Source organism: Heteronotia binoei, chromosome 6, assembly GCF_032191835.1.
Source record: "Heteronotia binoei isolate CCM8104 ecotype False Entrance Well chromosome 6, APGP_CSIRO_Hbin_v1, whole genome shotgun sequence".
NCBI lineage: Eukaryota > Metazoa > Chordata > Lepidosauria > Squamata > Gekkonidae > Heteronotia > Heteronotia binoei.
The window spans coordinates 15,950,546-15,965,470 of NC_083228.1; the positions used below are offsets into that span (position 1 = coordinate 15,950,546).

The following is a 14,925-nucleotide window of genomic DNA, read 5'->3' on the forward strand; positions in this document are numbered from 1 at the left end:
TTGAAATTTGCACTATTCACACTAACTAAACAGTAAGACTGTACCTTCTTTGTACCTGCACTGCAGGGGAAGAGCTCCCTTTCAGTCAAAGTTACTAGGGAGTACTGAATGGGTGATCCTGGGCCAGTCACATGCTCTCAGCCTAACCTACCTCACAGGAATGTTGTGAGGATAAAATGGAGGAGAGGAGAATGTAAGTCGCTTTGGGTCCCCGTTGGGAAGAAAGGCGGTATATCGACAAAGTAAATATATGAAATAACATCAAAACCCAAGCAACCAAACAAAAACAAAACAACAACGGAGAAATGGCAATGAAAGATGGAAGTGGCCACCAGAGGAAGCAAAACATGCACAGGAAAGGAAAGAAAAGACCTGATGCCATATGGGCGCACAACCAATGGGAATGACACATATGGAAAAACCCTACAACTCCTTATTCTCAGTTTGCTGCAGCTGCCGATACAAATGTATAGTGTGATGTCACTGTGCTCTTGGTTTCCCCATGCCCCCACCTCAGTGAAAGGCCCGTGCCATTTACATTAGAGGCTATAATACAGAGAGTTGTTGTTCAGTCGCCCAGTCGAGTCCAATTCTTTGCAGCCCCATGGACAAAGCCACGCCATGCCCTCCTGTCCTCCACCGTCCTCCGAAGTCTGCTAATACAGAGCCCCGTGGCGCAGAGTGGTAAAGCTGCAGTACTGCAGTCGGAGCCCTCTGCTCATGACCTGAGTCTGATCCCGGCGGAAGCTGGTTCAGGTAGCTGGCTCCAGGTTGACTCAGCCTTCCATCCTTCCGAGGTCGGTCAAATGAGTGCCCAGCTTGATGGGGGGAAAGCGTAGAGGACTGGGGAAGGCAATGGCAAACCACCCCATAAAAAGTCTGCCGTGAAAACGTTGTGAAAGCAACGTCACCCCAGAGTCGAAAACGACTGGTGCTTGCACAGGGGACTACCTTTAATACAGAGAGTAAACGGGCACAAAACTATGATAGCTCCGCCTCTCGTGATCTCCTTGCCTGGATCTTGCCTTGGTCGCATTTGAGGACTCAACGGTACTTTTTTTGCCAATTACAGCACCTCGGAAGTTGCCCCTTTGAGTGACAACATGGGGAGGAGAGAACTGACAAAGAGAACTTTTTCTCCCTCTCTCCAAATACTAGAACTTGAGGGCATCCAAGGAAGCTGATGGGCAGTAGGTTCTGGATGGACAAAAGGAAATACTCCTCTGCACAAGGAGTGATCAAAATGTGGAATCTGCTGCCAAAGGGTGTAGCGATGGCCACAGGAATAACGGCTTTAAGAAGGGATTCGATAAATTCATGGAGGATAAGCCTATCATTGGTTACTAGCCATGGCGACTGAGGGGAAACTCCACATTCAGAGGCACTGAATCCCAGGGCCAAGAGGCAACATCAGGGGAAGGCCTCTACGCCCTGTTGTTAGCACTCCAGAGACACCGGTTGGCCATTGTGTGAGACAGAATGCTGGGCTGGATGGAATACTGGTCTGATCCAGCAGGGCTCTTCTTATGTTCTTATGACAACACAAAAGGAATTTTTTTTTCCCTGTATACAATCCTTGACATTCTTAAAAAACACACAGTGAAGAGTTCCAGAAACTCTTTGATAGACTAAAGTTCTCCACAGCAGGAAAAGCTCCCTTAAAATATTCACAGCAAGCGGTTAATGGGAACAAAAACAGCTTTTGTTTCCGAACCTCCAGTCTGGTCGTTAAACTCAATCTTTGTTGCAGGAAGTTTCAGTGACAACCGAGTGAACAAGGAAGGACAAACAAAGGTAATTTTTCCTTAATTGCTGCATGTGGTTTTCTAAACGAGACAAGTATTAATCACTGTAAATGGAAAACAAACCACTGCAGGCTGCAAAAACAAAAAGGGGGCGCAGAAGAGGAATAAACAACCTCTGGTTTCGTTACTGTGCATTTCAATTCAGCTAAGATGAAATTTCAGCCAGTTTAGGAAAAAAGGTCTACTGATAATTTACTAAAACACATGTAATTCTCCAAGAAAGAATATTCAGAGATACGAGGCATTTGTTCACCAAAGAGATGATGTCTGATTTTCATATTCATTTTGCTCTTAATTGCAGAAATGTACAAAGCACGATATACAAGCCACGATTTCAAGGCTGGTTCGCCACCCGTGTGCTTGCAGAAGAGGACAAAACAGGTGTGCCTTGCATCTGGCTCCAGTGGGGTCCCTCCACGCTTCTGTTGGGTTCCAATGAAGAAGATATTGGATTTATATCCCGCCCTCCACTCAGAGTGGCTCACAACCTCCTTTATCTTCCTCCCCAACAATAGACACCCTGTGAGGTAGGTGGGGCTGAGAGAGCTCTCACAGCAGCTGCCCTTTCAAGGACAACTCCCATGAGAACTATGGCTGACCCGAGGCCATTTCAGCAGCTGCAGCTGCAGGTGTAGGAGTGGGGAATCAAACCCCGTTCTCCCAGATAAGAGTCGGTGCACTTAACCACTACACCAAACTGGCTCTCAAAAGAAGAAGTCAACTGCAGATTTATACCCCGCCCTTCTCCCTGAATCAGAGACTCAGAGCGGCTTGCAATCTCCTATATCTTCTCCCCTCACAATAGACACCCTGTGAGGTGGGTGGGGCTGAGAGGACTCTCTCAGCTGCTGCCCTTTCAAGGACAACCTCTGCCAGAGCTATGGCTGACCCAAGGCCATTCCAGCAGGTGCAAGTGGAGGAGTGGGGAATCCAACCCCGTTCTCCCAGATAAGAGTCCGCGCACTTAACCACTACACCAAACTGGCTCTCCCAGCCAATAGGAACTCAGCAGTATGAATGAGTACAAAGAACTCTCTTCCTATTTGTGCCCTGCCACACAAATCCAGGTGGAGCTCATGGGAGCAAATGTGGCCCCTCCTTCTTCCCATGCCATGCTCTCATCACTTACTGTGGCCAAATGAGTAGAGTTGGCACTACACATACTAGTTTAACAACTTTGCATTTTCCTGTACATCACAGACCATTTGATTGTTGAGTCCAATCAGTAATCAAGCACCCTGGATGAGTCACTTACTCATCCTCAGTAGCCTTGGTTCAATGTACATTATGGAGACATTACACTCTACTATTTATTGCATTACGTGTAGTGAGATAAGAAACCAATATACCTGTTAAGTCCTGGGATTCAATAGTTCTGAGTGTTGGAATAACTTGCAAGTCAGCAATTTCCCTTTCTAATCTTCTTCCCAAAGTTCCTTGGCAATAAACAGCTGGCAATAAAGTTCCTTGGCAATAAAACTTTGGGTGACCTCAAAGCAGCTGTTTTATTGCGAAGGAACGTCAGGCTTTGCGAATCATTACAACACTCAAAACAATGAAATCCCCAGGACTTAACAGGGATACTGGTTTCTTATCTCACTATACATGCTAACTTCGTTCAGCACCTTACATCTGTATTCCCACCAATCCCGCAGAAGGGTTATATTTATTTTATTTCTTATTTGAAATAATAGATTAGAGTAGGAGATTGTAATGTAATTTGGAATGGTAGCTTGGAATGTATTTCTCTGGTCTGGGGACAGTGAACTCTGCAAGGCCAATTGCCCGACTTGAAACAAGAAGATGCTGCAAGGCCACTTCCATGCTTGAGAGGAGATGGATGGGACGTAATGGCAGGGTTTCAATTACTCTCAGCATTCCACAATTAAGGATACATTTGCCCATCAATCACCAAATTTGCCATATTTACTTCTTTCACCATGTTTCCCCCCCAGAATTAAACACAAACAAAATTCCTGTTTGGTCCTTGAATCTGTTAAACATCTTCATCATGCTGTATGCTAATTTACTACTCACCCTCTACCTATATGCATGAACTGTTAGCCCCCTTATCAAAGTATCTGAAGAAGTGTGCATGCACACGAAAGCTTATATCTCGAATAAAACTTTGCTGGTCTTAAAGGTGCCATCAGAGAGCCAGTTTGGTGTAGTGGTTAAGTGCGCGGACTCTTATCTGGAAGAACTGGATTTGATTCCCTGCTCCTCCACTTGCAGCTGCTGGAATGGCCTTGAGTCAGCCATAGCTCTCGCAGAGGTTGTACTTGAAAGGGCAGCTGCTATGAGAGTCCTCTCAGCCCCACCCATCTCACAGGGTGTCTGTTGTGGGGGAGGAAGATAAAGGAGATTCTGAGTCGCTCTGAAATTCGTAGTGGAGGGCGGGATATAAATCCAATATCCTCATCATCAAACTTTTTCCTACTGCTTCAGACCAACACGGCTACCCACCTAAATTTATCTTCTACTGCCACCTAGTGCTTGTCAGCAATATGTTTCATTTACAAAAGATTTTGTGGAAACAATTCATCAGTATCTAGCTTTCAATGAAACGGCATTCTTAGTTGTATTCAAACTTAGAAGGAAACATTTCATCGTCCAATCGTCTTCCAGAGTCCTCCATACTAGGTTTATATACATAAACCTGGACATCAGCACCTTGCTACATTGACATTCACTCGAAGAAATCCCAAGAGATTATGACCGCAATCCTTAACAGACAACTGGGAAGCAGGTCCCATTGAACTCAGTGGGATTTACTTCTGAGCACACACTCTTAGGATTGCATAGCACACTTTGTAACAAAAGAGGTACAATTTTTTTAAAGTGCTGGCATCGTTGTTTAACGCTAGTCACCTAAATCTCTTGCTTGAACAGTTTCTCTTAGCCAGTTCTTGAAAAATTCAGTGGAGCGAGTCACTACATTTTGTATGGATGCATTCCACTGCAAAATAACCAGAAAGTTCTCTCTTTAAGAACATAAGAGAAGCCATGTTGGATCAGGCCAATGGCTCATCCAGTCCAACATTGTGTGTCACACAATGGCAAAAAAAAACCCCAAGTGCCATCTGGAAGTCCACCAGTGGGGCCAGGACACTAGAAGCCCTCCCACTGTGCCCTCCCAAGCACCCAGAATACAGAGCATTACTGCCCCAGACAGAGTTCCAATGAGAAGCTGTGGCTAATAGCCACTGATGGACCTCTGCTCCATATGCTTATCCAATCCCCTCTTGAAGCTGTCTATGCTTGTAGCCGCCACCACCTTCTGTGGCAGTGAATTCCATGTGTTAATCACCCTTTGGGTGGAGAAAGACTTCCTTTTATCATTTCTAACCTGACCGCTCAGCAATTTAATTGAGTGCCCACGAGTTCTCGTATTGTGAGAAAAGGAGAAAAGTACTTCTTTCTCTACCTTCTCTATCCCGTGCATAATCTTGTAAACCTCTATCATGTCACCCCTCAGTCAATGTTTCTCCAAGCTAAAGTGTCCCTTTTGAACCTTTCTTCATAGGAAAAGTGCTCCAACCCTTTAATCATTCTAGTTGCCCTTTTCTGTACTTTCTAAAAATTAGTTTGAAATAAACTGGAGTGGGGGGGAATTTTAAAATATGAATTAATTGTGTCCTTTTCCACAGCAGCACTTAAACAAGGCTTAGCAGTTAAATGGAACTGCTACTGGCAGTTTATTCATTGTATTCTCTAAAAGTTGTTTTTTAAATTATTATTACCTGTAGAATATTTTCACTTTGTTCAAGGGCAAGCAGCTGAAGCACTGTTTGTAGATCTTGTTGCCATCCAACTGCAGTTCAAGCCCACATTTTGCGCAACCTGTGTAGGTGATCCGAGAAAGAGACTCAAATATGTGCTGGAGAGAAGTGCAAGCATTGAAAACAAGCTGTCCACGTGGAGAGGAAGCAACGGCGAATTTCAGCTCTGAGATGTGGGCTCTCACTTGGATTATGCCTATTGAAAACAGAAAAGACTGGATCAATGCACGGTATTTTTGTAGCCTTCCATGCCACAGTGATGCATGCCCTCTGTTAACATTTAGATTAGATTACTGCAATGTGCTTTGCATGGAGCTGCCCTTGGAGACTGTCCAGAAACTACATCTGGTACAGAATGCTGACTACAGTTGGTCATAGAGATCAAATTACTCCACCCTTGTTCCATCTACACTGGTTCCCAATTTACCTCTGAGAATTCTTGAATGCCAGCCCAAGGTATTGACATTAAAAGTCCGATACAACTTGGGGCAAGCATATCTGAAGGAATGGCTGCTCCCATATGAACTTACCAACCATTCTAGTAATCTTAGGAGGTCTTGCTTTGGATCCCCCTGCCACTTGAGGCTAGATGGATGGCAGTCCAAAACATGGCCTTCTCTCTCGTGGCACCAAAACTTTTAAATATTTGAAATGTTTTAATGTTCACTGCTATGGAGACCACGAACTGGACAGAAACGCAGCATAGTAATGCTCAAGTGCATCTTCCGGATGATGCTGTCTCTGTGCCATTTTAGATATGGCAGCAGTGCCACAGTTGCGAGTTCCGTTCCCTAGTGGTCTGCCAAAACCAGAGCCTGTATTGCTGAAAGAGCTGCGAAGCATTCCAGTTGGGGCTGGGACTCATTGGACAGAACTTATGAAAGTAGGCTCAAAAGAGACAAAAGATCGAATTGGGGAAATCCCACAATTCGGGAAATCAAAACCCAGATACTTACACTGCTGTAGACCTTTAAAGAAAATGATACCGGCAAAAGATGGGTACCCCTCTTCCCTCCAGGAGGGTCCAGATCAAAAGCATGGCCTGTGTGTGGTTTTGAAAGGCAAAGAGAGTTCCATGACCTCTGATGTTACCCTTAATCTGGCAGGGAAGGCCCCTGTTTCATTTTGGTTGCTGCCTGACTTGAACTCCACGAAAATGTCAGGAACAGAAGTTTTCCAATAACAGTATTGTCCTAAGCAAAGTCGCACCTTTCTAAGCCCACTGACTTCAATAGAAGGGTGTAAACTATGCCAGATCTGGTCAGATCTCAGTCGCTGAGCAGGGTCCTCCCTAGCTAGCATTTGGATGGGAGGCCGCTGAAAAAGTCCAGGGTTGCTAGGCAGAGGCGAGCAATAAGAACATAAGAACATAAGAGAAGCCATGTTAGATCAGGCCAATGGCCCATCCAGTCCAACATTCTGTGTCACACAGCGGCCAAATATATATATATATATATATATATATATATACACACACACACACACACACACACACTATGGCTAATAGCCACTGATGGACCTCTGCTCCATATTTTTATCTAACCCCTTCTTGAAGGTGGCTATGCTTGTGGACGCCACCACCTCCTGTGGCAGTGAATTCCACATGTTAGTCACCCTTTGGGTGAAGAAGTACTTCCTTTTATCCGTTCTAACCTGTCTGCTCAGCAATTTCATCGAATGCCCACGAGTTCTTGTATTGTGAGAAAGGGAGAAAAGTACTTCTTTCTCTACTTTCTCCATCCCATGCATTATCTTGTAAACTTCTATCATGTCACCCCTCAGTCGACGTTTCTCCAAGCTAAAGAGCCCTAAGCGTTTCAACCTTTCTTCATAGGGAAGGTGTTCCAGCCCTTTAATCATTTTAGTTGCCCTTTTCTGAACTTTCTCCAATGCTATAATATCCTTTTTGAGGTGCGGCGACCAGAACTGCACACAGTACTCCAAATGAGACCGCACCATCGATTTATACAGAGGCATTATGATACTGGCTGATTTGTTTTCAATTCCCTTCCTAATAATTCCCAGCATGGCGTTGGCCTTTTTTATTGCAAACGCACACTGTCTTGACATTTTCAGTGAATTATCTACCATGACCCCAAGATCTCTCTCTTGGTCAGTCTCTGCCAGTTCACACCCCATCAACTTGTATTTGTAGCTGGGATTCTTGGCCCCAATGTGCATTACTTTGCACTTGGCACATTGAACTGCATCTGCCACGTTGACGCCCACTCACCCAGCCTCAACAGATCCCTTTGGAGTTCCTCACAATCCTCTCTGGTTCTCACCACCCTGAACAATTTAGTGTCATCCGCAAATTTGGCCACTTCACTGCTCACTCCCAACTCTAAATCATTTATGAACAAGTTAAAGAGGATGGGACCCAGTACCGAGCCCTGCGGCACCCCACTGCTTACCGTCCTCCACTGCGAAGACTGCCCATTTATACTCACTCTCTGCTTCCTATTACTCAGCCAGTTTTTGATCCACAAGAGGACCTGTCCTTTTACTCCATGACTCTCAAGCTTTCTAAGGAGCCTTTGATGAGGAACTTTATCAAAAGCTTTCTGGAAGTCAAGGTAAACAACATCTATTGGGTCTCCTTTGTCCACATGTTTGTTCACCCCCTCAAAGAAATGTAACAGGTTAGTGAGGCAAGATCTTCCCTTGCAGAACCCATGCTGAGTCTTCCTCAATAACCCGTGTTCATCAATGTGCCTACTCATTCTGTCCTTGATGATGGTTTCTACCAACTTTCCCGGTATTGAAGTCAGACTGACTGGCCTGTAATTTCCCGGATCTCCTCTGGAACCCTTTTTAAAGATGGGGGTGACATTTGCTACCTTCCAGTCCTCAGGAACGGAGGCAGATTTCAATGAAAGATTACAGATTTTTGTTAGAAGATCCACAAGTTCAACTTTGAGTTCTTTCAGAACTCTCGGATGTATGCCATCCGGACCCGGTGACTTATTAGTTTTTAATTTGTCTATCAGTTGTAGGACCTCCTCTTTTGTCACCTCAATCTGACTCAGGTCTTTCAACACCCCTTCCAATATTAGTGGTTCTGGGGCGGGCAAACACTTATCTTCCACGGTGAAGACGGAGGCAAAAAATGCGTTCAGCTTCTCAGCCATTTCCCCATCCTCCTTCAGTAATCCTTTTACCCCATGGTCATCCAAGGGCCCCACTGCTTCCCTGGCTGGTTTCCTACTTCTAATATATTTGAAGAAATTTTTATTGTTGGTCTTTATGTTTTTTGCAATATGCTCCTCATAGTCCCTTTTTGCCTGCCTGATCACAGTCTTGCATTTGATTTGCCACTGCCTGTGTTCCCTTTTATTAATCTCACTTGGACTGGTTTTCCACCGCTTAAAGGAGTCCTTCTTACCTTTTACAGCTTCCATTACTTTGTTTGTTAACCATGCTGGCCTCTTCTTATACCTGTTTGTGCCTTTCCTAACTTGTGGTATGTATTTTATCTGAGCTTCTAGGATTATAGTTTTAAATAGTCTCCAAGCTTCCCCAAGGGTTTTGACCGTATTTACCTTTCCTTTCAATTTCCTCCTCACATGCCTCCTCATCTCAGAGAATTTACCCCTTTTAAAGTTAAATGTGGTTGTGGTGGTCTTTTTGGGCAACTCCCTATTTATACAAATGGTGAAATCAATAACATTATGGTCACTGTTCCCAAGCGGCGCAATCACTTTTACGTCTCTCACCAAGTCTTGGGCATTACTTAGGACCAGATCCAGGATCGCCCCACCCCTGGTAGGTTCTGAGACCATCTGCTCCATAGCACAGTCATTGAGAGCATCAAGAAACTCAATCTCTTTCTCTCGACCAGAACACATATTGACCCAATCAATCTGCGGGTAGTTAAAATCACCTATTACGACACAGTTTTTACGTTTAGCCGCTATCTTTAATCCCTCCATCATATTATAATCGTCCTCTCTCTTTTGATTTGGTGGGCGATAACAAGCTGCCTCTGAGTGTCTCTTGCTTTGAAACTCCGATATGGGCACCACAAGTCAACTGCAACTTGATGGCACTTTCTACCACCATCTGTGCTTAGAATGGCCCTGGAAATAATTAGGAGTCACCAACAAGGCTTTTTTCCTCCCTGGAAAAAGAGGTTCCAGAACTCTCAAAGAAGGAAATGAAGGAGGAACCCATGGGTGCTCCTCATGAATCATAGAATCATCGAGTTGGAAGGGACCTCCAGGGTCATCTAGTCCAACCCCCTGCACAATGCAGGAAACTCACAAACACCTCCCCCTAAATTCACAGGATCTTCATTGCTGTCAGATGGCCATCTAGCTGCTGTTTAAAAACCTCCAAGGAAGGAGAGCCCACCACCTCCCGAGGAAGCCTGTTCCACTGAGGAACCGCTCTGACTGTCAGGAAGTTCTTCCTAATGTTGAGCCAGAAACTCTTTTGATTTAATTTCAACCCACTGGTTCTGGTCCTACCTTCCGGGGCCACAGTAAACAATTCCACCCCCATCCTCTATATGACAGCCCTTCAAGTACTTGAAGATGGTGATCATATCACCTCTCAGCCGCCTCCTCGCCAGGCTAAACATGCCCAGCTCCTTCAACCTTTCTCCATAGGACTTGGTCTCCAGACCCCTCAACATCTTTGTCACCTTTCTCTGGACCCGTTCCAGCTTGTCTATATCCTTCTTTTAAACATTTTAACTTTTAAACATTTTTTTTTTTTTTTTAGAATTTTGTCTCCACGAAGAGGTTCTCAGTTCCGCCATGTCCCCCGGCGAAAAAAAGCCCTCACCCATTGCATCATCCAGCAAACTGGATGGCTAGCTGAGCAGCCCTCACTGTGCCCCCAAACTACAAACCGGCCGTAGGGGCATCCGGATCAATGAAGCGAACAATGAGTATTATTAGGTCACCCACGGCATCATCCTCAACACTGGAAGCAAAGCTGAGCAGCTCTTTGGTCCTATCCCCCAGCCTTGTAGAGCCAGGCAGTTCAGGGATGCAAACAATGGGTTTTATTAGATAGCCCATTGCATGATGGCTAACTGAGCAGCCCTTGCTGCGCTCCAAGTTGGCGTTTAAGGGCCACCTGGATCAATGAAGCGAACAATGAGTATTATTTGGTCACCCGCTGCATCGTCTCCCAAACTGAAAGTCAAGGTGAGCAGACCTCTGATGCTGCACACATTGTAGGGCCAGGCAGTTCAGTGATGCAAACGATGATCTTTTATTAGGTAACCCATTGCATCGTCCAATGAACTGGATGGCTAGCTGAGCCGTCCTCCCTGTGCTCCAAGCCAGCATTTTAGGGCCGCGGGCTCAACGAAGCAAACAGCAGAGCATTATTAGGTCATCCACAGCATCATCCCCCAAACTGGAAGTCAAGGTGAGCAGCCCTCTAATGGTAAAACCAGCTCTGTAGGGCCAGGCAGTTCAGTGATGCAAACGATGGGCATTATTAGATAACTAACTGCAGGGCTTTTTTCCTGGAAAAAGAGGCCCCAGGACTCTCAGGAGAGAAATGGAGGTGAAACACATAGGCGCTCCTCATGAACTTGTAAACATCTTATGAGAATTTTGTTTCCATGAAGAGGTCCTGGAACTCCATTCCGCCATGTTCCCCCAGGAAAAGAGTCCTGGTCACCAATATATATTTGAGTTGAGCAGTACCTTAAAGACCAACAAAATTTCCCAAGATACAAGTTTTCATGAGATACAGTTTAATGCAGTATCTCACAAAATGAACTTTGACTTACAGAAGCCTTGGAAAGTCCTGTTGACTGAATTTTGCTCTGCATTATTTATTTATCATATGACAGAGTTACACACAGGAAGTCTACAATAATATAAAATATGTACCCATGTAGATACAGAACAGATATGCCGACCAATTGGGCAACCTCCTCTAAATATTAATATGCAAGACTTTTTTTGTAGAAGAAGCCTGGCAGGAACTCATTTGCAGATTAGGCCACACCCCCTGCCATCACCATTGTTTCATACAGGGTTTTTTGTAGAAAAAGCCCAGCAGGAACTCATTTGCATATTAGGCCATACCCCCCGACACCAAGCCAACCAGAACTGCGTTCCTACTCAGAAAAAAGCCCTGCTAATATGTAAATTTTCAATCCACTCAGGGGCAGCTGGGGAGAGTTCAAAGAGCTCCATCACATCTCTCTGGAAAGCACGATGCTCACATTCCCGGGGCAGACGGACAATAGTCTGGCAGGCCACACCACAATTGCATCCGGGCCCTGCTATTTTGCTACATTTAAACAACAGTTCTGCACAACTGCCAAAGCCTGCAGGGCCAGGCAGTTCTATTAGCTGTCCTCCATACCTTATGTGGCAAGTCAAATTCTGAGGGCCTCTAAATGTTTATCCGGTTATGGACAGGGACTTTTTTTTTTTAGTAGGAATGCACAGGAACGCAGTTCCGGCCAGCCTGGCTTCAGGGGTGTGTGGCCTAATACGCAAATGAGTTCCTGCCGGGCTTTTTTGACAAAGAAAGCCCTGGTTATGGATATCGGAGGGAACTTACTGCATCCATGTTTGCTCTACTATTATAGACTAACGCCCACCTGAAGCCAAAATATATGAGACCCTTACCAGAACGTTTCTCCTCTAGGTGCGCAGGAAGGTCTGTCGCTCTCGCCAGGGACTTGACACCCTTGTCAAACTTCTCTTTGAACTCAGCAGCTCTTTTGTCGTCGTCAAAGAGACACTCAAAGGATGACCACGGGGTCGTGTGCAATTCAAGCTCACCAGAGACAGGGTTGTGTTTTGTAAAGAGGTACTTAAACTGCCATATGTGATCTAAGAAAGAAAAAAAAACACCCACCACCACAAGATTGTTAAGTCCCAATACATTGCTCGGGGCAGCCTTATTTGCTTTGGAAGAAGTCTTACCCCCTTTGCAAAGGTAGGCTTGCAGGCGTAGTGAGCAGGCTAGGTAACAACAGAGGGGGAAAAAATTAATGCTTGGGGATCCCAGCATTAAACGTCTTGATCAACCTGAAAAGCACTGCACAAATAATAATGCCACATATATATGAAGCTGCCTTATACTGAATCAGACCCTTGGTCCATCAAAGTCAGTATTGTCTTCTCAGACTGGCAGCAGCTCTCCAGGGTCTCAAGCTGAGGTTTTGCACACCTATTTGCCTGGACCCTTTTAGTTGGAGATACCGGGGATTGAACCTGGGATCTTCTGCTTACCAAGCAAATGCTCTACCACTGAGCCACCGTCCCTCCCCCATATTATAGTAATATTAATGTGGTTCAATCTATTCGAGTGGTTCGGGGAAATGCTGGGAAAACATTATGGAAAGGTATGATTGTGGCACTTGTCTAACAGATATATCCATGTAAAGCTTGAGGGTGGGCTATGCCTTTAAAATCAAAGCAGATGGACTGCACCATTCGGGTCAGATGGACTGCACCATTCGGGTCAACTCCACTAGGTGGCTGTTATTCTCAGCCTCAGCTGCAACTCATGTAATTCAGGCTGAGAAAACAGCAGCCCCTTTGCGAATTTGTGTCTGGGGCAAAATATCAACAAGGGATATTTATTTATTTATTTAGGCAGAAATATAAGCCCGTCCTTTCTGTCAGGCTCTGTTCATTTATAATGTCATTAAGCAATGCTACTAACCATAATCAAATAGGCAGGGGGATTCTTACTAACCAGGAACGAGGTTAACTAGGAGGGAGGGGGGAAGAGTAGCGAGCCGTTTCCCAGGACTATCAAAGGTTGCCAAGACTCTTTGAAGCCAACCGTAGGTGCCAGCTTCTCACCTCCTCCCCCGGAGGCTCCAAGGCCAGCGCCTCCGGGCAATGTAACCACCAACGGAAAAGATAAGGGGGGAAGCGCTGGGAATGTCTCATATGCAAAAGCCGCCTTTTGTTTTGGGAACTGGGGGTTAGATGTGAATGCTTTGAAGTAGAGGGATAAATAACCATAGATTGAAACAATCCCTATCAGTTCCAATTTACCCGCATGCTTGGAGTAACACTGAAGCTTCCAATAAATGCAACTTTGTTTAAAATCACTAAGTCTGCGTTCTTGTGATCTTCAATGAACCCACGCCTGACACTTTCCTGTAAATGGGCTCAGGGCGGATCACAACATAAATTAAGTGACAATGAAAACCTACAGAATAAAACTAAAAACAACGCAATAAAACTTTCCAGCTTGTAAATACAGCTGCTATATATCACTTGTCTATATAAGTCCAGCTTATATAAGTCCCCCCCGTTTTTCACAGAGTTTGCTACGTCATGGTGCGACCAAATTGTCCGGCGGTATAACCGGATGGGCAGGCTGGACCCACCAACCTTGCCAGCCTAAGAGAAGGAAAACTCTAACATCAAACCTGGGCAGATAGAGCTCGTTAATGTAACACCTACCACCTGGAGGACTCGCTGCCGGCGTCCCGGCTTACTGGGCCATGGCAGATGACCCCCAGGTGAAAGGGTGGAGCCAGTACCGCGCACACTGGGCTTCACCTAAAAAATTCCTCTGCGCAGGCCTGAAGGGCATATCCACATACACAACCCACAACGCATCAAGTCCTGCAGCGATGGGCAAGGGGCGAAACAGCAGGTGGAAGGTGCCACTGGAAGCCGCAGTCCCGATCCTACATGTAGGCGGTTCAGGGTATTGGTCGCCTGATGCTAACCCGGAGACGAAAGCATTTTTCGGCAGCACCCTGAACGACCAAGCAGCCTTATCTAGGGACAGCATTGCTTGCTCCACACGGAGAGGGGCCTAGAAAAGGTGGCCTAAACAAAGCTCATCTCCTCCACCCCAGTTGGCTAGCTGCAGTCAACGGGCATCCTTACTTGCGGTCAAAAAATAACAACAAAGAAAAGGCATGCACCTGCCTCACAAAGTGTGCAAAGACTAAAGCTTGCGTGTTGGAACATCAGAACCATGCTTGACACAGTAGACAGTGGTCGCCCTGAACGACGCTCTGCTCTAGTTGCCCACGAACTTCTCAGGTTGAATATCGACATAGCAGCTCTCAGTGAGGTCCGTTTCCCTGAGGAAGGTAGTCTTCAAGAACACGGTGCTGGCTATACCCTCTACTGGTCAGGTAAGTCAAAGGCTGAGAGCCGCCTTTCTGGCGTTGGCTTCATGGTCAGGAACTCCATTGCCTCCAAACTCGAAAACCTGCCAACAGGTCACTCAGATCGCATCATGTCCATGCGCCTCCCAATTCAAAACAAGCAGCATGCAACACTCTTCAGTGTGTATGCCCCAACCCTTCAAGCAGATCCTGCAGAAAAGAACAAGTTCTATGCTGATCTACACAACCTCGTACGGAAGACCCCTACAGA

The 14,925-nt window shown here is 45.6% G+C and overlaps 1 protein-coding gene across 1 annotated transcript in view; it reads right to left on the reverse strand.

Annotated features, from left to right (window-relative positions):
- The window catches only part of SHLD2 (shieldin complex subunit 2), a 78,939-nt gene that overhangs the window by 7,049 nt on the left and 56,965 nt on the right, over positions 1-14,925 (reverse strand). Inside the window, exons 6-7 of the mRNA XM_060241054.1 lie at positions 12,193-12,399; positions 5,549-5,783 (exon numbers count right to left, since the gene is read on the reverse strand). Coding sequence (XP_060097037.1) covers positions 5,549-5,783; positions 12,193-12,399 — 442 coding nt within the window. The remainder of the gene's footprint in view (positions 1-5,548; positions 5,784-12,192; positions 12,400-14,925) is intronic.